Source organism: Sciurus vulgaris, assembly GCF_902686455.1.
Source record: "Sciurus vulgaris genome assembly, chromosome: 12".
Classification (NCBI taxonomy): domain Eukaryota; kingdom Metazoa; phylum Chordata; class Mammalia; order Rodentia; family Sciuridae; genus Sciurus; species Sciurus vulgaris.
Genome location: NC_136473.1, coordinates 99,050,575 through 99,075,478, shown reverse-complemented (window position 1 = coordinate 99,075,478; position 24,904 = coordinate 99,050,575). Strand labels below are relative to the sequence as shown.

General features: G+C 42.6%; 1 protein-coding gene across 1 annotated transcript in view; it reads left to right on the top strand.

Annotated features, from left to right (window-relative positions):
• Positions 1-24,904, top strand: part of LAMC1 (laminin subunit gamma 1) — a 111,847-nt gene that overhangs the window by 72,260 nt on the left and 14,683 nt on the right. The window contains exons 3-18 of the mRNA XM_079108006.1: positions 1,814-1,944; positions 5,066-5,232; positions 8,538-8,726; positions 9,479-9,596; positions 9,949-10,047; positions 10,151-10,287; positions 10,869-10,991; positions 11,082-11,271; positions 11,583-11,695; positions 13,694-13,915; positions 14,026-14,214; positions 18,564-18,809; positions 19,232-19,385; positions 19,948-20,090; positions 21,065-21,243; positions 22,235-22,391. Of these exons, the coding sequence (XP_078964132.1) occupies positions 1,814-1,944; positions 5,066-5,232; positions 8,538-8,726; positions 9,479-9,596; positions 9,949-10,047; positions 10,151-10,287; positions 10,869-10,991; positions 11,082-11,271; positions 11,583-11,695; positions 13,694-13,915; positions 14,026-14,214; positions 18,564-18,809; positions 19,232-19,385; positions 19,948-20,090; positions 21,065-21,243; positions 22,235-22,391 (2,557 nt within the window). The remainder of the gene's footprint in view (positions 1-1,813; positions 1,945-5,065; positions 5,233-8,537; positions 8,727-9,478; positions 9,597-9,948; positions 10,048-10,150; positions 10,288-10,868; positions 10,992-11,081; positions 11,272-11,582; positions 11,696-13,693; positions 13,916-14,025; positions 14,215-18,563; positions 18,810-19,231; positions 19,386-19,947; positions 20,091-21,064; positions 21,244-22,234; positions 22,392-24,904) is intronic.

Below are 24,904 nucleotides of genomic sequence, written 5' to 3'. Positions count from 1 at the left end.
CTGTGAGGTCCACCTCTAGCTTCTGCTCTTTTTAAGATGCTTATGATGAAACAAAACTGACTTAGCATCAGCCCTCCTTCTCAGAGAGCCGTGGTAAAGGCACAGGTGGTAGGAGGTGTAAGAAGCATTAAGCAGGGATATGTTTACCTATTTACATTGCAGACAACAAACAGATTCTGGTTGAGGCCATGAGTGGGAGTTGTAATGGAATTCCAAGTTTGGATACAGTGAAATCACCATCTCTTCTTCCTTCTGATTATACTTGAAGCGTCATGGAGATCAGCTTTTTTGAGCTCTCCATGTTGCTCTGTGTGCCAGGTATTTGACAAAGTTTAAGACAGTGGTTCTTAAGCAGGGGTGTATCTTCCCACTCACATGGAGCCTTCCGGAAGCGGAGATGTCTGCACATCTATGCTTGCTCATTACACCTCTAAAGGTGACTGACCTGTAGTGCCTAGGAAAGTCAGAGCAGAAATGGTACCTTTGGGTGGTCATACATGATCTTCCACCCCAAAACTTAATGTTTCTGAACCTGGTTCATCAAACTCTTTGCCGTGATTCTGTGTCGCTCTGGGCTCCCTTGCACAGCAGCTCAGCTGAGGGCTGGGCCTCCCCCAGCCCTGTCTTCCATCCTCAGGAGGCTGGACCTGGCTTCCCAGGCGATGGAGGAAGTATTCCGGGAGGGCAGGTCCTTGTGTGCAAGTGCTGGTCAAGCCTCTGCTGGCGTCGCCTTTGCTGATGTCTCTTCCACCAGACCAGCCACACCAACAAGCTCAGTATGGAAAATGACAGCGCTGGGTGGGGCTCTGGCCAACGGGATTCACTGGATCATCACCGTACAGCCTACCTTGCATGTAAACGTCTAAAAAATTAGTTCAGTGAAAGGGCACTTAGCGTAAGGGCTCAGGTCCATGAAACCCGAACCTTTGTTCTCGTCTGCTGCTTCCAACGTGGTCAAACCTGGGCTCCTCTCAGGTTCATTTATTCGTTGGGCACACCTGCTGTGCGCTGAACACAGTGAACAAAACAGACGCAGATTGCCTGCCCTCCGGTGCTTACAGTCAGGTGGTGGGAGCAGATGAAACAAATAGAACAGGAAAGGAAAGTAAGGAGCTGGGGAGGGATAGCCATTTAGATCGGTGGCCAGGGAAGACCTCATAGAAAAGGTGATGCTGTGGGAAAGTCAAGGCAAAAGTCCACCTTTCATTGGTCCAGACCAATGCCAAGTTCATACTTGGATCTCTCCCCCAGATCTGTTAGTAGGGATTGGGTTCAGGAGGGGAGGGGTAGATGGGACAGAAGGGCAGGGGGAGGCATATCTAGGACAAGGGTAGTGTTATGTGACCTCTGAGCTAGTCTCTGCATTTGGGTTATAGCTATGGAATGGGGAGAAGAGACACACGTACTGAGTGCCTAATACATGCTAGCCTTTTGTTTATTTTCGTGGTGCTGGGGATGGAACTCTAGGCAAGTGCTTAACCACTGAGCCAACCCCAGGCCCATACCCTAGTCTTTTAATAAAAGTGTGCGTTTTACTTAAACCTCTGAACAGTCTTGTGGAAGAAACAAGTAGTAAGTAGTCTTGCTTCTTCTAGACTGAGTGTTAAAGTAACAGTATCAATCAAGAAGGGGAGAATCAAGGAGGAGAAAAACATTAGGAAATTAAAGGAGTCATCGAGTATTTTAATAGGTTTAGTGCTAGAAGAGGACATGAATTAGATAATACACAAACTACTTAGAAAATTTTATCTCATCTTTGTCTCTCATCGGCAGTCCCCATACTCTCTTATATTCTGTGTTTGCTCTCTGACAGGAGTGGGTAACTGCCACTGATATCAGAGTGACCCTCAATCGCCTGAACACTTTTGGAGATGAAGTGTTCAATGACCCCAAAGTTCTCAAGTCCTATTATTATGCAATCTCCGATTTCGCTGTGGGCGGCAGGTAAGTGAACTCTTAAATCTGCCTCGAACGTGCTCTGCTGTGACGGGAGTACCTTGCTTCCAACTGTCGGGCTGTTGCTAGACTTTTGCTTCACTGACTGCAGGAGTAGCAGGACTTAGGGATAATGCATATGCGGAAGGACAGGCAGCAACCTGGAATATTTTTCTTGTCAGATTTTCTTATTTCTCTGGCAACCCAATGATTAGATTTTACAAAACCTTGTCAAATCAAGACCTTAGCACAGGGCTGGGGATGTAGCTCGGTTGGTAGAGTGCCTGCCTTGCAAGCACAAGGCCCTGGGTTCAATCCCCAGCACCGCAAAAAAAAAAAAAAAAAAAAAAAGGCCTTAGCACATACCAACCATTTACGTGCAGAGCCCCAGGCTAGGCAAGCAAGACTACTAAGGAAGGGCAAGACTGGCCCTCTGAGAAGTCCTCACCTCCTAGGAATTTCTAAATAGAAGGGGCAGGTCTTGTCCGAATGCATAGAAATTTAAATACTGATTGAGTGTCCCTAATCCAGAAATCAGAAATCCTTCAAAATCTAAAACTTTTGAGTGCTGACATGATGCCACAAGAAGAAAGAACATTCTACACCTGATCCCAGGTGATAGGTCACAGTCAAAATGGAGGCACATTTAAAATGTCATACAAAACTACCTTCAGCCTAGGTGTATAAAACATAAATGAATTTTGTGTTCAGACTTGGGCTCCAGCCTCAAAGATGTCTCATTATGTTGATACAGATATTCCAAAACCTGAACATCCCAAACTCTTCTCATCCCAAGGAATAAGAATACTCTACCTGTGCTAGTATGGTCACATGTTTTAAATAAAAATATCAAGCAGCAATAGAAAAATGCCATATATCAAGAATGACCCAGAACTGTCAGGCTAGAGGAGGAGTAAGTAGGTGGATCTGAGTTGGGCCTTGAAGAACAGGTAGGACTTAGATAAGGAGGAAATCAATCCGGATTGATGCAGGAGGATGGACATGGCTGTGAGCAAAAGTTCAGAGGTACGAGAGTATGAACTTACTTGAAGTAAGAAAAATGTTTGTTTTTGTCAGCTCTTTTTTTTTTTTTTTTTTTTTTTTTTTTTTTTTTTTTTTTTTGCTGCTGTGACAGAAAGACCTGACAAGAAGAACAGTTTTAAGGAGGAAAAATTTATCTGGTGCTCAGTTTTAGAGGTCTCAGTCCATAGACAGCTAGGTCTATTCCTCAGGGCTCAAAGTGAGGCAGAACATCATGGTGGAAGAGTGTGGTGGAGGGAAGCAGCTCACATGGTGATCAGGAAGCAGAGAGAGAGAGGCTCCACTTGCCAGATATAAACTATATACCCCAAAAGCATATCTCTAGGGACCTACCTCCTCCAGCCACACCCTACCTGCCTTCCGTTACCACTCAGTTAATCCTATCAGGGGATTAATTCATTGATTTGGTTCAGATTGTCATAACCCAATCATTTTTCCTCTAAATCTTCTTGCATTGTCTCACACATGAGCTTTTGGGGAACTCTTCACATCCAAGCCATAACAATGTCTAATATAAGTTTGTAGAACCGTTAACTAGAAAGATAGTTTAGTGACCCGAGACCTTAGACACCTGGCTAAGAATCTTACACTTTTTTACCTTGTATGAGGCTATGGCTTCTCAAGAGCAGAAACATTATTTTTGCATGTAGTGTCCCTAAAGATGATGCTTAGCAAGTTAATGAAAACTATAACCAATGAGATATCCAGCAAACTTTTGGGAGTAAGGCTGTGATATCAAAACAGTGGATTAGGGAGATTAGTATACAAGCAGAGTGAAAATAGGGTACGATTAGAGAATTCATATTTCTGTTACAATAGTGTTTAGTTAGGTGTTAGGTAGCACACACCTGATATTAGTATGATGACATTGGAATACAAAGGAATATCCAGAAGCATTTTCTTGTGTAGAATTATTATCAGGACTTAGTCTAATATGATTTTAAAGTTTAGTGATCCAGGAGAACAGTGCTACCATTAAAAAGATTAGTGAAGAAGATGAGCTAATGTGGTGGAGATGATGAGTTTAGCTGTAGACAAGTAAAACTTTGGGTCACAGTGGACATCTAAGCTCGTGCAGCAGCCAAGGACAGCAACATGGGGGAAGGACAAGAGCGGGAAATCCACATTCAGGACTCATCCTGGCACACTTCAGATGATTCCAGAGTGTTTGCATGAATTTTCAAATGATAGTTGAACTGTGAAACTGACAGCTGTCTCTAAGGAAACACGCGAGGGAGGGTCACTGCTCCACCACGCACGTTAGTATTCAGGGAGGGTCCTTGGGTCCTTAGTGTATGTCCATACCTGCATCTTGGGAATCCTTCAGGGAGTCCTGCCCTGTGCAGCCTGAGGGAATGTTCTCACTCCTAATTCAGTGTCTCACCACCTGCACATTGAAATCAGCATGGCAGATTATTGGCATTACCTGTTGATGTATGTGCCTGTGCTATCCTGAGCTCATAAACGAGGCAACTCCTTGATCCTCACAGTAATCCTGCGAGGTAGACGTTGTCATCATCCCTGCTTTACAAGTGAGGTTCAGTTACTCTGATGAGTGACAGGGAGGGGTTTCAGACCCAGGCAGCCTGACTTCCTATCCACCCTTTTTTGTCCCCATTGTGGTACTTAGGATTAAACCCAGTGGCACTTTACCACTGAGCTACATCCCCAGTCCTATTTTATTTTTTATTTAGGGACTAAGTTGCCGAGGCTGGCCTGGACCTTGCAATCCTCCTCCCTCAGCCTCCCAAGTCATCGGGATTACACTGTGGCTAACTTTGCCAGTGCCCTTCTTAACCACTGTACCCTGCTGCCTCTCAACACACTCCTGAGTTCAAGAGTTGATCCTACAGGTGTCCTCAGCAACCGTGAGAGGCTCTCCTCTCATACCTGGTTAATGCCCTGTGCCCTTTTAAAGAAAGCTACTCTTTCTTTTAACTTGGTCTTGCTTGTTTCCTCAGTTTACACTTTTGAACAGCAAAATGCAAAAGCATTTTTAGGTTGTTCGGAGGGCTGTGTGTTTTCGGTTTTCTGCATCACTTTTGGGAACTTGCAGCAGTTCGTTCTTGGGCGTTTCCTTTCTTCCCAGGTGTAAGTGTAACGGACATGCCAGTGAGTGCGTGAAGGATGAATTTGACAAGCTGGTGTGTAATTGCAAACATAACACGTACGGAGTGGACTGTGAAAAGTGCCTGCCTTTCTTCAACGACCGGCCGTGGAGGAGGGCAACTGCCGAGAGTGCCAGCGAGTGCCTGGGTGAGCACACTGGGCCCCGCCCGCCTGTTGCCTTGAGGACTCAAAGAGGGGCAAGGAGGAACCGGGGCTCCTTTTGTTCCTCCCGGAGAGAAAAACTGAAAGGCAGTGTATCTCCTGCAGTTTGAAAGTAGCAAACTGCATGTGTTCAGAGGAAAATCATAGACAAAGGCAGCTGACTGCAAAGACGAGCGGTGCTGGTTTTGTCTCCTTCCTGAGGACCCGCACAGACGCAGCAGCACCAGGGTTCGGAAATTTGCTTAGATTCAAATACTGGGCCTGCAGGTTCCACTAAAATATGTCTCTACCCTTTTCCCTTACTGCCCTGTAAGATACAACCTTCCCACAATATTCAGCCCTCCTCGAATACCAAAATCTGCAGATGCTTAAATTCCTTGTATCAAATGGCATGATATTTACATGTAACCTGCACATATCTTCCCATATGCTTTTTTTTTTTTTAACCCTTTTTTACTTTTAGTTGTAGATGGACATGGTACCTTTATTTATTTGTGTGGCACTGAGGATTGAACCCAGTGCCCCATACCTGCAAGATGAGCCACAACCCCAGCCCCTCCCATATGCTTTTAAAATCAACTCTAGATTGCTTCTATTACCCCATATTTTATAAATGCCGTATAAGTAATTCTTTTTTTTTTTTTTCACAACTTTAAGCAAGTACTGCTCAGATTTATTTTAGCTCTTCTTTTATAGTATTAAGTAAAGCAGGATTAAACAAGATAGAAGTTATAGAGAAATTACCACAAGATTTGTCATTAACCACACTTTCCAGCAGCGTCTAACACATAGAGGGTACATTAAGGTCAGCTTTTTAAAATTACTCACATAAGCATATTACAGTGAAAGATATTTTCCTCTTTTCATCCTACTGGCCTTTGTTTACCCTTTGGCATCAGACCTATTGTCAGCATGATTACTATTTTGTTTTAAGCTAATTTTACTGAGCTGCTAAGCAAAACATGCACTTAATCTTTTTAGCTCATATTATTATGTTTTTGATTTTAACCTTAAAGGTCTATTCTATTATCTAAACAAGCTCAGTCAAAACTAAGTTAGGTTATTTACTGCCAAATAAGTATGAGTGCTTTATTTTGAATTGTTTAGGTAATAAAGACAAGGAAAAGATCTGTATATGTTCAGTACAGACCCAGTTGTTTTCCAAACACTTTTGATTGGCACTTGGTTGAATCTTGGGTGCTGAACCCTCAGATACAGAAGGTTAATTATATTGTTCTTGCTATCAAAACCTGATTTACTCAGGTGACAACTTGATTAGCATGTGTCAGGTACAATGAGTTCTAGACTAATTATCAAAAGATTATTTCTCAAACCTGTTTTTTCATTATCTCACTAACAAGTGCAATGGGGAGAATTTTCCTGTTCTACTGTGGAGAGCTGGTAGCTTTTGGAGGAAGAATAGGTTCTGTAGTCTTTAAAAAGGTGAAATGAAAAAGGTAACACATTGTTTATTCCTTTATAATGTCATGGTTTATTCTGAACAGATAGAGGAAGAAAAAACTCAGGGAAGAAACTGTGGAATCATGATTTGCCAAGGGATCAGCACAAACAAACTTTTAAAGCAGTCAGGATGTTCTTTTGTCCTTACAAATATTTTTCATAATACTGTCTTGGGAATAAAGGGAATAAGAAAGAAGACACTGTGAACTTGCAGAAATTTTTGGCAAAAACCTTGAGAAGGGTTTATTTTGACTCATGACTATTTTCATTGATGTGCCTGGAGTGGATTTTCTTATTCATCTTTTGTTTCCCTCAACAAATTCCAGGCTTAAAAATCACAGCCTCCTCTAGCATTTCTATGCACTTCCATCCCTGTATTGAAGTGTCCGGTGTTGGAAGCTATATAATAAAGACTGGCAAAAGACAAAAATGAAGTACTCCTCAGATGTGGCATCTAGCTAAGTAGACACGTGGCTTTGGAAAGTATTCTGCTTCATGGTATTATATTTTTAGTCTATCCAGGAAATGACAAAAAAGCAAATGAAACATTGCCAGCTCACTGCAGCCAGTGAACTGACTGCTATAGTTAAGAACTTTGATGAGGAAATAAGTCAATTTGCTTTTCTCCTCGGTCTCTCTCCTGCAGCACTGTGGTGCTTCAGAGAGTGCAGTTTTGGGGTGTCGTGATAGGACCGCAGCCTTGTCAGGATGCTGAGGCTAGGGAAGAGAAAATGACGGCTGCCTTCTCTCGTACGAGCTGTCCACGAGGGAGGTGCAGATCTGCTTTTGTTCTGGATCGGATCAGTGTGGACACAGAGATTGTTCTGCCTCCTGGTCTCAGAGCAGCAGATCTCTTAGGTGGGGTGGACTGATGAAGGGATATCGGGCAGCTTGAAGGGACAGAAAGAGCTGTAGAAGGTGGGGAAGTATACAACTAACAACAAAACTCTTTTTAAGTTTTGGTGCCTATGATTCAAGTTTCTAAAAACAGTTTTCAATTGCAACAACACAAAAGAACTGATTACACAGAAGGGAGAAAAGAAAGAAAATACACATATTCACATATTGTTAAAAGGTTCACAGGTCCTGTTCTATTTAAAAACAAAACAAAACTTTATTTAACACTCAAGATACTTTTATACTCTGGGCAGAATCAATAATGGGGAGAAAAATCATCTTAACATAAATATAGCAAAGACTTTGTGACTACAGATACTTATTCTTAAAATACGGTTGTACCCTACCGGATTGCGGCTCCTGGGAGGTGGATGTGTCTGTTCCCTTGAATTCTGCTCCATCCACAGAGGCGCTGAGCCAGCCCATGTGCTTCAGGTTTCCCCAGGCTGAATGTGCAAGTAATCTGGCACTTGGAAAGTTAGCATCTCAATGACTTTAAATTGTCTGAGGCCTAAAAAGTTAAAATTGGCACTTGCATGTAAATTGGTACCTGATTCTTGGAGTTAGAATGGAAAAGGAAGGATAAAGAGCCTGGAAAATTGTAGTTTGAGTTGGCTTTTACGTGAACAGCTACCTGGAGGCAGATTATTTTCTGAGCACAGGGATTCCTTCTATTTTATGATAACCCTATTTTTTTTTTTTAATAAAGATGAATACTTCTTGGTAAACTGATAATCTGGCTATATGAACTTTTTGTTGACACGCTGGTTTCTTGTTTTATTTCTAAGAAACAGTGCATCTGGTGGTCATTCTGTCACCACATGTCTCTCACAGAGATGGGGGAAGTTATGGTTTGATTTTATTGGCATCTTTTGAGATGCCATTTGTTAAGGTACGTGAATCTGACATGAGGTGTGTGTTCTGGCTGACAGCCTGTGACTGCAGCGGCCGATCACAGGAGTGCTACTTTGACCCCGAACTCTACCGTTCCACCGGCCATGGTGGCCACTGTACCAACTGCCGGGATAACACGGACGGCGCCCACTGTGAGAGATGCCGGGAGAACTTCTTCCGCCTGGGAAACCACGAAGCCTGCTCTCCATGCCACTGCAGCCCCGTCGGTAGGTGATGGAAGGACCCACTTCACCCTGGTGGATGGAGAGACAAAATAAGAGTTCCCTAACCTGCAGAAAGTAAAACTGGGTTCCCTGCCCATTTGCACAACCATCAGCAGAGGTGTGCATGTTACTGTCAGAGTCTGCCTCTGCCCCCTACCTTCACTCTCCTTAACCATGTCGAGCTTTCACATGCTCTTGGGGTGTGCATGGAAGTCGATCATGGCTCTGTGAATAATTAGCAAGAGGGTCCTGTAGACCATTTGAACTTGGACTGTAAAAGGATGTTTCTTGTTAATGATTTTGTGGAGTCTAATCTCCTTGAAGGGCTGAACTGTTTTCAGCACTCGGCGTGTGTCTAGAGGTGCATAGCACTCCGTCCATTGCACCTTTTCAGGACTCTGAGAACCACTTTGTTGTATGTGCCTGTACATACTTAAATTCTCGGCGTGAGCCTTAAGGAGCCTGTGCTCACCTCCAGAGAAGTTACTGGCCCTGTGCAGGTGTATCGTGAGATGCAGAGCGGTTTGTAAATGATTAGAATCAACTTAGGATATGTCTGGAAGCTTCACTGTCATGGTGTAAGAGAGTGAGATTTTGAGAGTCCCGATGTGAAATTGGATCTTTATTCTCTCTCTGATCACACATTGGTGATCAGGCATTTCCTTTAGTTATCAGTTGTCTTTCTTTTGACACATGAATTTTACTTTCATGACTGTCTGAATGGGTGGTTAACAGTGAACTCATGTGAACTACAGGTTCTCTCAGCACACAGTGTGATAGTTATGGCAGATGCAGCTGTAAGCCAGGAGTGATGGGTGACAAGTGCGACCGATGCCAGCCTGGATTCCATTCTCTCACAGAGGCAGGATGCAGGTAAAATGTTTTCAAAACCAGAGACGGGGCAGAATCTATGTAGTCAGTCCATAGTAATAGATCCGCAACTTGTTGGCAACAACGTAAACATTTTCCCCGTGGTAATCATCAACAAGATTCAAGACTAGATGCAATGATGAGCTACTAGGGGTTTGGCTCACACAGAGTAGGCAGTTTCAGTATCTAAATGCGATGAGATCCTTGGCTGAAACCAAAGCCAGCGTGAAGATGACTTTAGAGATTCCTGTTGGTCTATATGTAGAATTGATTAACATGTAAAGCAAAAGATTGCCTGAAGGTTGGAGTCTCTCCTCCCTTCTCTTATCGTTTTATTCTATTTTCCATCAAATAGGCCCTGCTCCTGTAATCCTTCTGGCAGCACAGATGAGTGTAACATTGAAACAGGAAGGTGCATTTGCAAAGACAACGTAGAAGGCTTCAACTGTGAGAGGTAGCTCTTCTTTCTTTAGCTGTATTGTTTTCTTATTGTGTTGTCATATCGCAAGTAAAAATTAAAAAAAAAAAATAACCGACTGCATCTTGATCTTTTTCAGATGCAAACCTGGATTTTTTAATCTGGAACCATCTAATCCTAAGGGTTGCACCCCCTGCTTCTGCTTTGGGCATTCTTCTGTCTGTACAAATGCAGTCGGCTATAGTGTTTATTCCATATCCTCCACCTTTCACAATGGTAATTTAGACTTTGTCCTCTAGGACTCTGAGACCAAATTTAAAATGTATTTGTGTTTTTTGAATTAGTAAGTCTTTTAAGGGTTTTTGTTTGTTTTGCAGTACTGAGGATTGAACCCAGGAGTACTCTATCCTGAGCTATATCCCCAGCCCTTTTTATTTTTTGATTTTGACAGAGAGTTTCACTGGGTTACTCAGGCTGGCCTTGAATTTGAGAGATTCTTGCCTCATCCTCCCCAGTAGTCAGGATTATAGGCATGTGCCACCTCCTCCAGCTCTTTGAGTTTTTTGATGGTGGAAACATTCCATGTTACTTAAACATGCATGATTGTTCTTATTTGGTCCTTTAGTAGAAGTATACATATGGTTGTACAATTAACTGTAGCGAGCAGCGAGTACAAATGTCACATAATCATATAGTGTATGCAGCATAGCACACATAGTTACTATTGTAGGAAACACTGGTTCAAAATTTTTACTGATGACTGGAGGCAAGGTGCCGCCTCACCCCTGTGTGGGATACAGAGGGCCTGGTTCAGGGTGCTTGCCACAGCCGTGCTTGTGTTTTTACCCTGTCTGCAGACGAGGACGGGTGGCGCGTGGAGCAGAGGGGCGGCTCTGAAGCTTCTCTCGAGTGGTCCTCTGAGAGGCAGGACATCGCCGTGATCTCAGATAGCTACTTTCCTAGGTACTTCATTGCTCCTGGTAAGTGAGTCTGGGAAGCAGTGTGACTTGTGGGGCGCTTCTCTGTAGCCGGATTCTCAGTTCTTGCCCACCATTGTGTCTGCCTTCCAGCAAAGTTCTTGGGCAACCAGGTGTTGAGTTACGGTCAGAACCTCTCCTTCTCCTTCCGGGTGGACAGACGAGACACTCGCCTCTCTGCAGAAGACCTTGTGCTTGAGGGAGCCGGCTTGAGAGTGTCTGTACCACTGATCGCACAGGGCAATTCCTACCCCAGCGAGACCACCGTGAAGTACGTCTTCAGGTGAGGCTGCCTTCTTTGTAGACTTGGGCGTGACCTGCATTGTGAAAGTGGTCTCTTCATCTACACACCCCAGTGTGTGTTGAAAGAAGAACTTCCCTGTTATCAAGGTGACCTGGAAGAAGGGAGCCTTCCTTTGTCTACCTTTCCCTCCTCCAGTTGTATTGTCAAGCCAACAATCTCCTTTCTGAGTTGGTTGGATTATCAGAGCTTCGCATTATTGGTTGTGTAAATGGATAAGATGGATAAGAAATGCTTTCCTGGCATCCAGGGTTATCCCTCGAAGGTTAAGGCAGATCTTTCTGTCTCCCCAGGCTCCATGAAGAAACAGATTACCCCTGGAGGCCTACTCTTACCCCTTTTGAATTTCAGAAGCTCCTGAACAACTTGACTTCTATCAAGATCCGTGGGACATACAGTGAGAGAAGTGAGTTGTGATGTCATTTAGGAGAGTCGTTTAAGACAATTGGGTAGAAGGATTCCTGATAATGCAGTTTATCTCTTCTAATACTGTAACGCTAATTATGAAGAAACAATATAAACTACTACATTATCCATGACTTATATAGAAAAAATATATTTTTAACCTACCTTCATGGACCTAGAGAAAATTTGCTAAAATTAATAAATAGAATTATTTTATCATTAATAAGCCAATTGAAGTTATATTGTATGTAAATAGATTTTCTAAAAATCCTAATAATTCTACTGGTTCAAGTTGCTTGATCTTCATTTCTCTTTATTTGCTGCTCTGTAATTATCAAGTCTTTTGAATCCTTGGCTAAATTATGAAAAATTATAGATTATTCAATAATCATTTGCTGTAATTTTAAATAAGAATTTAGTAAGATGCCATAAATTTTTTTCCTTTAAATTTTTTTTTTTTTTTTTTTTAATGATGAACTTCTCCAGGAAGGTGAAGCTGTATGAAGGTGGTGGACTCAGTATGGTGGGGTGACGTTAGCAGTGCCAGCAGTGGCTTAGATGTATTGATTTTTGAGATGCTTTTGTGAATATCCAGATGAAAACCACTTGGGATAATCAGAAATATGAACCTAGGCCCCAGGAAGAGTTTAGAACAACGGATCTAGATTTAAAAGGCTGTCAACATACGGGCAATGATTTTCAAATTTAGAAATATGATACAAAATATACAAAGAGAAAGAGGATGGAGTCCTGGAAACACCGTTAATTAGGGTCCATGCCCTGAGACCCAGAGGAGAGAGGAGTTTCACAGAGGAGAGACAGTGAGGGTGGATGATAGCACCACGGGGTTTAGACTAGGTGATAAACGAATCGTTGGCGAGGGATTTTTTGTCGATTCTGTTTTCGATCTTCTTTTAGACGTGTTGAAACTACATTTAGATTGCAGTGCTTTGAAAATTAATTGAAGGGAAGAAGAAAAATAAAGAATATTCTTTAGAGAAGCTTGACTTAAGAGAAGAAAAAAGAGTCACACCATAACTTGGGAGTAAGAGCAAGACTGAAGAGAGCATTTTCAGTATAGGGAGACTTAAGAATGTTTGGAGTTGGAGGCACGTTAGCCTGAGGAGGCATCTCACCATCTAACTAGGCAAAAAAAAAACCCAAAATCTATTAAAAGTTAAATTAAGCCAGCAATACAGAAGTGTTTTTCAACCTTAGGTGGTCAGTTTCCAAGTGAATTATGTAAACAGCCGTGATCTTTTGTAACATGGAGGGAACAAAACAAAACACAAAAAAATCACTTTGAGCAGAGACTGCTGAAGGCTGAGGTGGACTGGAAACTGAAGCAAACCATTGGTCTCAAGTCGATTTAAGGCTTCTTCTATTTTTATTTTCTTACAGAAATGGGAAAGCATTGCAACATAAGGCATAATGGCTTTGGAATGATTGCATACAATCAGGAGTAGCCGTGTATATTAGACCTTATTTATTTGATCTTTACTGCTTTATGGAGGGCAAAAACTACAACCCGAGAGTACCTGTTGACAGGTGCTTCCCTTCTCTCTTATCCTTGAAATCTGTAGTTTCTGCCTGCTTTTGTGGCAGAAGAGCCAAAGACTACTTAATTGCTACAGGCTTAAACTGTTCTTTCCTTCCACACTCTTGCTTCTATCTCTTCTTGCTACAAATGATTGTCCAGTACTTTACATTTTCACACTGGTGATTGGGAGAACTCAAAAATCTAACAGCTCTGTGGGGTGTGTGTGTGTGTGTGTGTGTGTGTGTGTGTGTTTGAAAATGTTTGCTATACCACTACTACAGATATTTAGCACCCAGTACCACATGATTGTCCTAAATCCAATTTTTTAATTATCTTCTCTAGCAGACAAGCCAATGACCAATTTGGAATTTGGCTATTCTTTAGAGTTACTGACTTTTCACAAGCTTTTGGGGAATGGAAGACACTTCAATGATTCTCTGTGCCACACTATATACACAGGTGCTGGATATCTGGATGATGTTACCCTGGCAAGTGCTCGTCCTGGACCTGGGGTCCCTGCAACTTGGGTGGAGACCTGCACCTGCCCAGCGGGTTATGGAGGGCAGTTCTGTGAGATGTGCCTCCCGGGTTACAGAAGAGAAACTCCGAGTCTCGGGCCATACAGTCCATGTGTGCTTTGTACCTGCAATGGACACAGTGAGACCTGTGACCCTGAGACAGGTGAGAGAATGATTGGCAGCTGCTGGGCCTGACTCCTCTTTGGTGGTGGGTTGGAAATGCCCGTCATCTCACGTCCTGCTCACGCCTGCGCACACCTGCTGTTTGCGTAGGTGTCTGTAACTGCAGAGACAATACTGCTGGCCCTCACTGTGAGAAGTGTAGTGATGGGTACTATGGAGATTCAACCGTGGGTTCTTCCTCTGACTGCCAACCTTGTCCGTGTCCTGGGGGCTCAAGTTGTGCTGTTGTTCCCAAGACGAAGGAGGTGGTATGCACCAACTGTCCAACTGGCACCACTGGTGAGTCTGTGCTTTCCATCATGTTCAATGTTCCATCTTAGAGAAAAGACGTGGGGGAAAGGGCTTTGGGGGCATGGGAGTTTGTGGTTTTTTTTTTTTTTTTTTTTGGAATATTTCGTTTAGTTCAGCAATTATGGTTTTCCTCATAGGAAAAGGTTTTGTAGGAAACAGGTTAATTGTGGATTCATAAAACACACATCAGATTACTGAGTACAGCTATTAACATCTGCTAAGTATTTGTGGCCAGGAGCTGCTCTAAGCACCGTACACACACCTCCTCATTTAACCTCGAAGCCAAGGTTGCTTTACCATTCCTCCCCTCCACTGAGCTACGTCCCCAGCCCTCCTTATTTTTTTGTTTTGAGACAGGGTCTCACTGAGTTGCTGAGTCTGGCCTCCAACTTTTCACCTTCTTTGCCTCAAGCCTCCCAAGTGGCTGGATTTACAGGCATGTGCCTATTCAAAGCTGTAAAATACAAATGTATTTCTAAAAAAAAAGGCTGGGGATGTACCACAGGTCCAATCCCTAGTACCAAAACCAAACAAAAACAAACAAACAAAACCCAACCAAATGGAAAGGACTCTATTTCAAGGAAGAATTTTAAAATTACCTCTTTACATCAAGAATTCCAGGACAACCCAGCAAACTGAAAGTCAAGTTTGCGTTCTCATTTTATGAGAGTGAGTGTGCTATAGCGATCATTATTTCCAGAGCCAGACAGCCTGGGGTGGAATACCAGCTCTACCAGCTATTGGCCATGCAGCCACGGACACGGGACTCCACGTCTCCGTGCCAGTGTTCTCATCACATCATGGGAGGGATGGTACAGTGGCCTCAGTTTCAAGGCCTGTCCACTCCTCCAGCATCATAATGGAGAGGTTCTGGCCAGCCTTCTGGCACAGCCTCTGACCTTGTTACAAGCTTCTCATTTAGAAAATATTGCCCCTGTATCTCCATGAAACACTGCACCTTCCAACGCAGAGTGACTCATTTGCTTAAGGCAGTTGAGCAAATGAGGAATAGAAATTAGTGTCGAATTTCATATTCCTGACTTTCTTGCATTTCTTTATAAATTTATTTCAAACGGATAATGCAAACATAAAATTGTAAATGCTAATGGGGTACCATGTGCATTTCAGTACACATATATGTTGTCTTGCTCCTTGCTTTTTTTTTTTTTTTTTTTTTTTTTTTTTTTTAAGGACTGACCCAGCAGAGTCCCACACAGATTTCTCTAGCCTCAGTCCCCAGTATCCACTCCTGAACCTGCCCTCTATGCCCCAGACCTCCTGGGCTTCATTTAGTGCCTCAAGCATGCTGGCAGCTGGGATCATGCATGGCATGCTTCTACATGTGACTTAATCTTTAAAATGGCTTTTAGAGGTAAAGAAATACCAATGATCCGTTTTTCCAGCAAACTCGAGTGCATGTCTTTAGGAAGACAAAGACGAGTAAAGATGGTCCCCTCTACTCAGAGGCTAAATTCATGGAGGAAAACACAGATAATTGAATATAGCATCATTAGTTCAGTTAAAAGAGTGGACACAGGAGTGCTGCTGGGGGAAGAAAGGACCTCTCCCCTTGAGGGGAGGGAAGATAAGGAAAACCAAGGTTCGAAAAAGCAACTCTTGCCCAGAGTGAAGCCATACAGCTAGGATTTGAACCTGGGTCCTAAATTTTAAAAGAACGAGGTTGACTCTCAGTAGCTACCAAAGTGTATTTTGGACTTTTTCACAGACTACTAGATATTTCTTTGTTAGCTTTCCTACATAATTTTAGTTTAAATTCTATTCAAATCGTGTTTCAAAACTTTTAAAATATGGGTCATATCTGGAATAGGGAAATTATCTGATGAGAAGCCTAACTGGAATGCTGCCTGGTGCTGCTCTGGAGATGGATCTGGGTAGGAGTCTGGTGGCTGTTTACATCAGGGCCACGTGGGCCCCTGGACTCATCCTCTGCAACCTCCTGCTGCCTCCACTCGCTCTCTCCCCATCTCCACCCACATTTTTTTGTTCAGCTCATCAGTCTGCATTTGCTAAATTCAGTGGTTGGTTTTCAGTCGTCATCCTACCTGGTCTCCCAGCAGTGCTGGACGCTGTTGACCACCCTCTGCTGCAGATGTGGTCCCCTCCTGCCTTTTATGCCACTTCAAGGCTTATTTTCCTTTTGTCCCTCTTTTGTTCCCCTGTTTCTCAACTGGCGGGCTTTCATGTTAACTTGATCTTCAGTCGCCCTGTAGGTGGTCAGATCTCCTTTGGGCTTCAAAAGCCCCTCAGTGCCTGTGACTGCAAATTCTGTGTCTTCAGCCCTGAGCAGCAGCTACCTGTTGCCCATCTCTGCCAGGGTGATGGGCTGGAAGCCTTCTGCTTGTCCCTCCACATCTAGTCTCTGTCCCCTGTGGATGAGACCTGTATGTGCTACATCAAAGCCAGTCTCCATTGGAGTTCAGAAACAGCAGAAAGCACACAAGGTAATCAAAGAGAAGGAGGAGAGTGAGGGCAGGGCATTTTCTGAGTCCCCCCTTCTCTGGGGTCCTCTGGCTTGGTGACCCCCAAATTTAATTTGTTAGCTCTTGACAGTTGGCCTCCAAACAGCTCTATCTTTAGGCTCTAGTACTTGCTTGCTCCACCTGCACCCTGAGGGACAGGCTCTGGAGCCTGTCCCTGGTGCTGCACTATCCTTGTGGCTTCCAACACTGCCCACCTTTATTAAACTCTGCCCAAGTCTTGCTAATTTGAATGTGACAACTATTTTCTGCTGTGATCTTGATTCATATAGTTAAAGGAATCCCCAATTTAAGCAAATAAAAGGTAAATCTTTGACAGTCTCTTTTTTTTCCTCCAACCCCAACCCTGTTCTTTTCCTAATTTTCCTCTTTATATTCAATAAATATGCTACCATCCACCTAGTTGTTCAACTTAAAATCCTAGGGCTTGTACTTGATTCTTTCTTTCATTTTCCAGAAATAGTCTGCAGGTCTTACTGATTGTCTCAAATCTGATCGCTTTCACTACCTCCTCTGCCTCCATCCTGGTTCCAGCTGCTGTCATCTCTTACCTGGACTTGCCTCACCTGCTTCATCTGCTTCACCTGCACCCTGAGAACCATTCTTCACATGGAGGCTAGAAAAATCCTTTTAAAATGTAGACCAGATCATAGCGCTTTTCAAACACCCCAGGAGCTTCTCCCTGCACTTAAGTTGAAATCCAGATTGCGAAGTCCTCTGCATGGGTAGGTTCCTACTGCTTCTGCAGATCGACCCATTTTTCTGAAACAATTTTTCCCTTGGATATTATCTCTGTCTTTCCATCCTCTTCCCAGTGTCTCCCTACAGAGATTTTCTCTAACTCAGTCTAAAGTCGTTATCACTCTTATTCTATCACTTACCTCATTCATGCTCTTTTAACTTTTTATGCTTATCCCTATCCGAAGTAGTCTTGTTTATTTGGATATCTGTGTGTTGGTTCTCCCAGATGCAGCATAGGCTTCAGGAGAGCAGAGACCGCCTCATTTGCATCTTGACAACCTAGAACAGTGCTGGCCTACAGTAGATGCTCTGTAAATATTTGTTGAATGAATAAATGAGCATGCAGTTCTCCAAAACCTCTAGGCTCTTTTAAACCCTTATCTTTTATACAAAGATAAAAAGAGTGTTGGAGCTCTTAGTACCTGAGCTAATGATGGTTGGAAACTAGAAAAGGAAGGATGAGGAGCAGTGAGTTTGGTATCAGGGGAAAGTGCCCATTTCTGGCTCTGCCTGTCTTTCTGTCATTTATTTGGTTGTGGGCAAGTTACTTAACCTGTCTGTGCCCTTAGCTCCAATAGAAGCAAGTGGCAATGGATGTTTTCTAAGTTCTCTTCAAGAAATCTGATTCTATACTAGTTGACACTGCTCACCAAGAGACAGCAAGGGTCTGTTAGATGTTGAGAGAATGATCTTCCTTAGCCTGTCATCTGGGACACCTGTGGTACTGAGAGTGGTACTTCATCTTTTTTAGTGGTATCAGCCAAGACCAGCATATGCATTGCCATCCCTTGGAATTGGAGCGGTTCATAATCTTCAGACCTGACTCATTTAGAGAGCACTTTTAAATACATGATGTTGGTTAATTGTCAGAGCATTTGCAGTGGGGCAGGCAAACCAGAGCCTGCCTTTCTCAGGGGAAGTGGAGTTGTGCTCAGGGTCACTCCACTGATCTGGCCCAGTGCTGGGGCTGCAACCCAGGGCTCCTGCCCACACTGTACTTTGTCACCTTGCATCTGATGGGTAGACTACACAGTCTGTGACCAGTGATAACCTAGCACCAGATCCTTCTGTCATAACATCAGATCGTCTCATCCCCAGGTAAGAGATGTGAGCTCTGTGATGATGGCTACTTTGGAGACCCCTTGGGTAGAAACGGCCCTGTGAGACTTTGCCGCCTCTGCCAGTGTAATGACAACATTGATCCCAATGCCGTGGGAAATTGCAATCGCTCGACGGGAGAGTGCCTGAAATGCATCTATAACACTGCGGGCTTCTATTGTGACCGGTGCAAAGAGGGATTCTTTGGAAATCCCCTGGCTCCCAATCCAGCAGACAAATGCAAAGGTAATCAGCCATTGGTCCAATCTTGTGACAGGTATATTCCTTTATTCTGCAGATTCGGTGTGTGTCTCTTTAAATACACATAGTCATTTGGTCTAATGCAGTACTACCCAATAAAAATACAGTGTGTCATCACATTTTAAAAAGTAAAGCAGGAGAAATTAGTTTTAATTAAAATTTTATTTGACCTAATATAGCCAACATTATCATTTCAACAAATACCAGTGAAAAATTGTCAACAAAATACATGTTCTTTTTTACACCAAGTCTTCAAAATCCAGTGTGCTTTTCACATTGACAGCAATGTTCCATTCAGACTGGCCACCCAGTCCATATTGGAAGCCATGTGGGTGGCTCGTGTTTGGTATTTCTCTCCAGTGACTTGAATCCTCTGTGCTCTCTCTCTCTCTCTCTTCCTGCTCTAGCCTGCAGTTGCAATCCATATGGCACCGTGAGGCAGCAGAGCAGCTGTAACCCTGTGACCGGTCAGTGTGAGTGTCTGCCTCACGTGTCTGGCCGGGACTGTGGTACTTGTGACCCTGGCTTCTACAACCTGCAGAGTGGACAAGGCTGTGAGAGGTGAGGCATCAGTGATGGGTGGAAGTCTTCTTTACTTTTTGTATTGTAAGAAGTGAATTTTTATGTTATATTTAATAGTGTCTTGATTTTGTTCAGGAATGATTTGAGTGCCTGATACAGGAAAGTCACCCTTAAGGCACAATCCTAGACAGTTGTAAATAGGCTAATGGGACAAAGGAGTGATCCCAACTGTGTCAATCACCTGAGCAATGTCTTAATAAAGTTACAAATTACCAGGCTCTTTCTGTGAAACTTAGAATCAGACCCTCCAGGTTTGCAACCTGGCAATTCCTATTTTCAAAGCTCCTGGTCAGTGCTGATGCAGTGTCAGTGTGGAGAGCCCTTGGTATTGGTTAAGCTTAGGACTTGGTTAAGTCGTAGGTAGCCCTCATAAAAATTACTTGAACCTCAGGGGCTTAGTGATCTGTAACATTCTCTCTTAATAACCTTCAACATACTGTTTTTTGCTACAGATTACATCAATACTATGCTGAAATAAAGCCACAAAGTTTTGCAAAAACCTGCTTTTCTTACCTTAGGAATGTCCTATGTTCATTTTCAGGTGCAACTGTCATGCTTTGGGTTCCACTAACGGGCAGTGTGACATCCACACTGGCCAGTGTGAGTGTCAGCCGGGCATCACCGGTCAGCACTGTGAGCGCTGTGAGGTCAACCACTTTGGGTTTGGACCCGAAGGCTGCAAACGTAAGACATGTTGGTGGCATGCTATGCCAAGTCTCCCCTGATTCCGGTAGCACCTGTGTCCAGAAAGGACTTTGACAGTCTCTGTCCAGCCCTCTGGCTTTTGGTCAGATGGTTCCTAAGTCATCATAGGTGCTTTATTCCATGAATATTTTCTAGAACTCCGGTGCTTTATTCCATGAATATTTTCTAGAACTCCAGAAATTAAGGACTTCTCTGATTTCTTTGCAACCACCTTATTTATATATTCTTTTAAATGTTTTTGATTCTTTCCATCTTGAAAGATCAGGGCTCAACTTGCTCACTGTGTTTAGAGGAGCTTTTTAATTGATCGCATTCTTAGTGCAGACAGTGAAACAGTGAAGGATCCTGTTCGCAGTGTGCTCATTGACTTACTGACTGCGGTTGCTTCCCGCCCTGGGGCCCCTTCTGGGACGGTTGCATATAAACATCTGCTTCTTTTTGGCATAAACACTTGCCTGGAATTAGGCCTCGGAACAATTTGGTGTTTTTGCTTTCTGAATTCCTTCATTTCTCCTGTGGAATGTAGCATAAGTCATTGACTCAGTTCAGAGAACAAAGTGAGTAAACAAACTATAAAATAATGCAAGAGAAGCATTTAGCACTTGGGTTTTCTCATTCTTCAGAGAAATGTTAAGCAGAGGGGAGGTAAAGATAGAGAGGAATTCTTGAAGTGCATGAAAAGTGCACTTACTCGTTTAATGATTTCTGTAATTATTAAGTAACATGAAGTGTGCCCTAAAAGATGCATGTTTTACTGTAAGGCTTATTTTGACTTTTAAAATATCTATCTTCTCTGCCAAGTGGACTTAACCATTTAATTTCTCATCAATAGACCTTTAAAAAATAGTCGGCTTATAATGATAATAGAAACAGCTTATTGTTACCAATCTAAGTTAAGGGAATGCTCCCTTCCTCCTTTTGCTTCTTATGTACTGTTTCCCCTCATTCTGCAGCTTGTGACTGTCATCCTGAGGGGTCTCGCTCACTCCAGTGCAAAGATGATGGTCGCTGTGAATGCAGAGAAGGCTTTGTGGGAAATCGCTGCGACCAGTGTGAAGAGAACTATTTCTACAATCGTTCTTGGCCTGGCTGCCAGGAATGTCCAGCTTGTTACCGGCTGGTGAAGGACAAGGTGAGCTGTCAACAGTGCGTTCCTCCATTCATTCAGCAGACATTGAGTGGAAACTTAGCACACAGCTCCAGAGAAAAAGTGGTAAACAACACAGACGTAATCCCTCTTCTCGGAGACTTATGTTTTAGTCAGGAGGGAAATAAGAAAAATTTAATAAGCAAGAAATATCGAGATAAGTGCCAGAAAGAATATAAACAGAATACCTGCCAGAAACTGCTTTCTATAAGACCTCTTTCAGGAAATTCCTGGGAAGTGAGAGCTTCAGAATGAGAAGGAATGAGCCAAGTAAGAAGTAATGGCAGGTTGTTCCCAGCAAAAGGAACCTGGCATAGGAGGACCTAGAAGCCAGAGGGCCATGGAGCCTACTGATTGAAGGGAGAGTAGCTTGGGACGAGACTGGAGTGTCTAATAGGGACAGGTTATATAGGACCATGGTGACCCTAGAGAAGAGTTCACACCTTATTCCAAATCCAATGGGAAGGCACTGGAGAACTCTTCCAAGCTTGGAAATCCAGTTTGCAATTTGAAGAGGAGCACTGTGCTGTGGTAAGAAGGGTGGTTAGGTGTGGGCAGAAGAGAAACTGCCATCCCATTATAAATGCCTGTGTCAGGGTGGGGTAGCAGGAGAGAAGAATCAAAGATGGGTCTTGGGTCTTTTGCTTAGGGTAGCTGAAGATGCTATGTACTGAGATGACCCAGGGAGAACAGAATCAGAGGTATGATTTTGGATGTTAAATCTGAGTTACTATCAGAGGAAAGTGGGAAAGGCAAGAAGGTAATCTACTACTCGGGAGAGGACAGACTGAAGAACTGTCCGCTGGTGATGTTTGAAGTCCGAGGGAGCCATGGCTTGGAAATCTTCCTTTGGAAGCCAGAGAAACAAAGAAAAACTACCCATCACATCTGTTTAACACATACTCACACGGTGCCTCTGAAATTCCTTCAGGAAGTAGAGTTGAACTCTTTCCCTTTTCTCCTCCATTATGTTCAGGTTGCTGATCATCGAGCGAAACTCCAGGAATTAGAGAGTCTCATAGCAAACCTTGGAACTGGGGATGAGATGGTGACAGATCAAGCCTTTGAGGATAGGCTAAAGGAAGCAGAAAGAGAGGTTATGGACCTCCTTCGTGAGGCCCAGGATGTCAAAGGTACCTGTAAATGTAAATTTGTGATGTGGCTCCTCATTCAGTTAATTAGTAAGGTTTTATAAAATTCTTTCTCAATTTTTAAACTACTTGCATAATAATGTGTATTATTTTACTATAGAATAGTATTTCAAAAAACAATCTATCAATTTAATGTTTTAAGATATAATAAACAGAAGGTAATTTTCCAATCAATCAAAAATATTGTCTAGTCATATTTAAAGTATTTTATAGATTTGTTCCAATACAAGGTGTCTTTAAGTTTAAACTGGGTACAGTGGTGCATACTTGTAATCCTAGTAGCTCAGGAAGCCAGGAGGAAGGTCACAAACTCAAAGCCAATCTCAGCAGTTTAGCCAGACCCTCTACAACTTATCAAGACCCTGTCTCAAGACAAAATAAAAAAGGACTGGGGATATAGCTCAGTGTTTAAAGGGCTCCTGGGTTTAATCCCTAGTGATAATTTATTATTTTTTTTATGCACTACTTCAAGCATTGACTGAACATCTAGCTACAGAATATGCAACAGTTAGTATTTGCAAAAGTGAACATTACAAACTAGTGCCTACTTATGAAATTTTTCATTTGATTAGCAAACAGGTATGCTACTAACATAGAAAAACATGCTTTATTCTTACATCCATCGTTAAGGTCCTTTGCAATTGAATTAGACCTTTGCGCAGAATCTGATGAGATTAATAACAAAGAATAGATTGACTTAAGATGTAGGGAACAGTTTAAAATACTTTATTGACTTTAAGAGACAACTTAGTTTTTTGTTTTTTGTTTTTTTTTGTGCGGTGCTAGGGATTGAACCCAGGGCCTTGTGTTTGCAAGGCAAGCACTCTACCAACTGAGCTATATCCCCAGCCCACAATTTAGTTTTTAAAACATTAAAGTTAAAAGTATTTCAAATAATTGATGTTGGTTTTTAAAAATCACTTTGAAGTCTTGTTTTTATTTCTTGCTCTGTGAATTAAGCTTTTTTTAAACTCAGGCAAGTGCTTTTTTCACTCATTGAGTGCCATTAGTAAGCCAGGCACTTGCTCAACACACCAGTAATGAAAAGACAGAAAGACCCAGCTCCATCAGGCCTGCTGTGTTATGAGGCCTCCCATCACTGAGATGCAAGAGTACAGATGCACCAAGTCAATGTACATTAAAAGTATACTTGCAACAGCAATGATTGACTTCACAGTTGAGCTTATAGATCTCTCCAATTGGAGTTGCATAGAGAGGCCTTCCTGTCAGAGTATAGATCAACAAAAACAATATGTTCCTCATTTGTTCTTATAAATATTTCAAATATATAGAAATTGGTTTTATGCAATTATTGGAATAGAGGAAGAAGTCATTGGAGTATCCTGTTTGGGCCAGTTTGATTTTTATTTTTTTTATGTTTTATTTTTTGGGTGCTGGGGATTGAACCCAGGGCCTTGTGCTTGCAAGGCAAGCACTCTACCGACTGAACTATCTCCCTAGCCCCCTTGATTTTTATATGAGAGGCCAGACTTTGTTCTATAAAGTCAACTTTTAGAAATTGAAATTAAAACAAGAGATCAATAGCTGATTTTAACATTGTGTTTATGTGTTTGTTTTGTTTTTAGTTGTTTGTGTTACATTTTAGGTCCTAAACAGAGATTAAGAAAAATTCAAGTCTTTCCCTTTTCACATACAGTATCTTTTCAAGTCTTTCTCTTTTCACATACAGTATCTTTTCCAGATGTTCATTTTCTAGCAACAACTTTTGACACACGCATTTTTTCATGAATTGGAGTTGTTGTTCTATTGGACAGTCAACTCTCATCTGTCTTGCCGTATACATGAAAAATGGAATATGGGGTTTCATCTGAAGCACTACCCCTTGACCTACTCCTGTGTACCAGAGCCTAGCTCTTTGCTGGCAAGAAAGGAAGGGCGCCAGCTTTGGCACCTGCATTCCAAGCATCTTGATGCAGCTCAGCTGTGCACAGCTCCCTTTGGCCCCAATTGCCACCTGAATTCCTGTGCCCAGGAAGGTGATCCTGTTGGATGAAAACTCTGATAGGATCCATTATACCTCTCTGAGCCAGAGCACAGTGTGTTGCTGCTTTCTGTCAGCCCTAGGGGCATCCTAGTCAGGCTGGGTCTGGAGTCGCTTTCCCTAAGATCTCAGGGAGTTCCTGACTGACCTTGCCTGCTGAGGTTCAAACTAACCAAGAATGAAAGTGTCTTCACAATTATTTATCTTTTAAGACTATCCCCAGGTATTCATTTGTAGTTTAAACTTGTGTTTATTATACAGATTTGAAAGGAGATTATACAGTGCATTAGATCTGGCAAGTAGACACTTGAGATTGGAAGGCATTTGAAGTGAACCTACCAGTTAGTCCTTTTTTCAAGATAGTGTTGTTCTGTAAAGAACTAGACAAAGAGATGGAGAACTATTGCATTCTTCAAGGTCTAAAGGGAAGGGGCTTCTCGAATATTACTGGTTGCATCTCCCTCCTAAATGTGAATGATTTTCTTTGATCTAA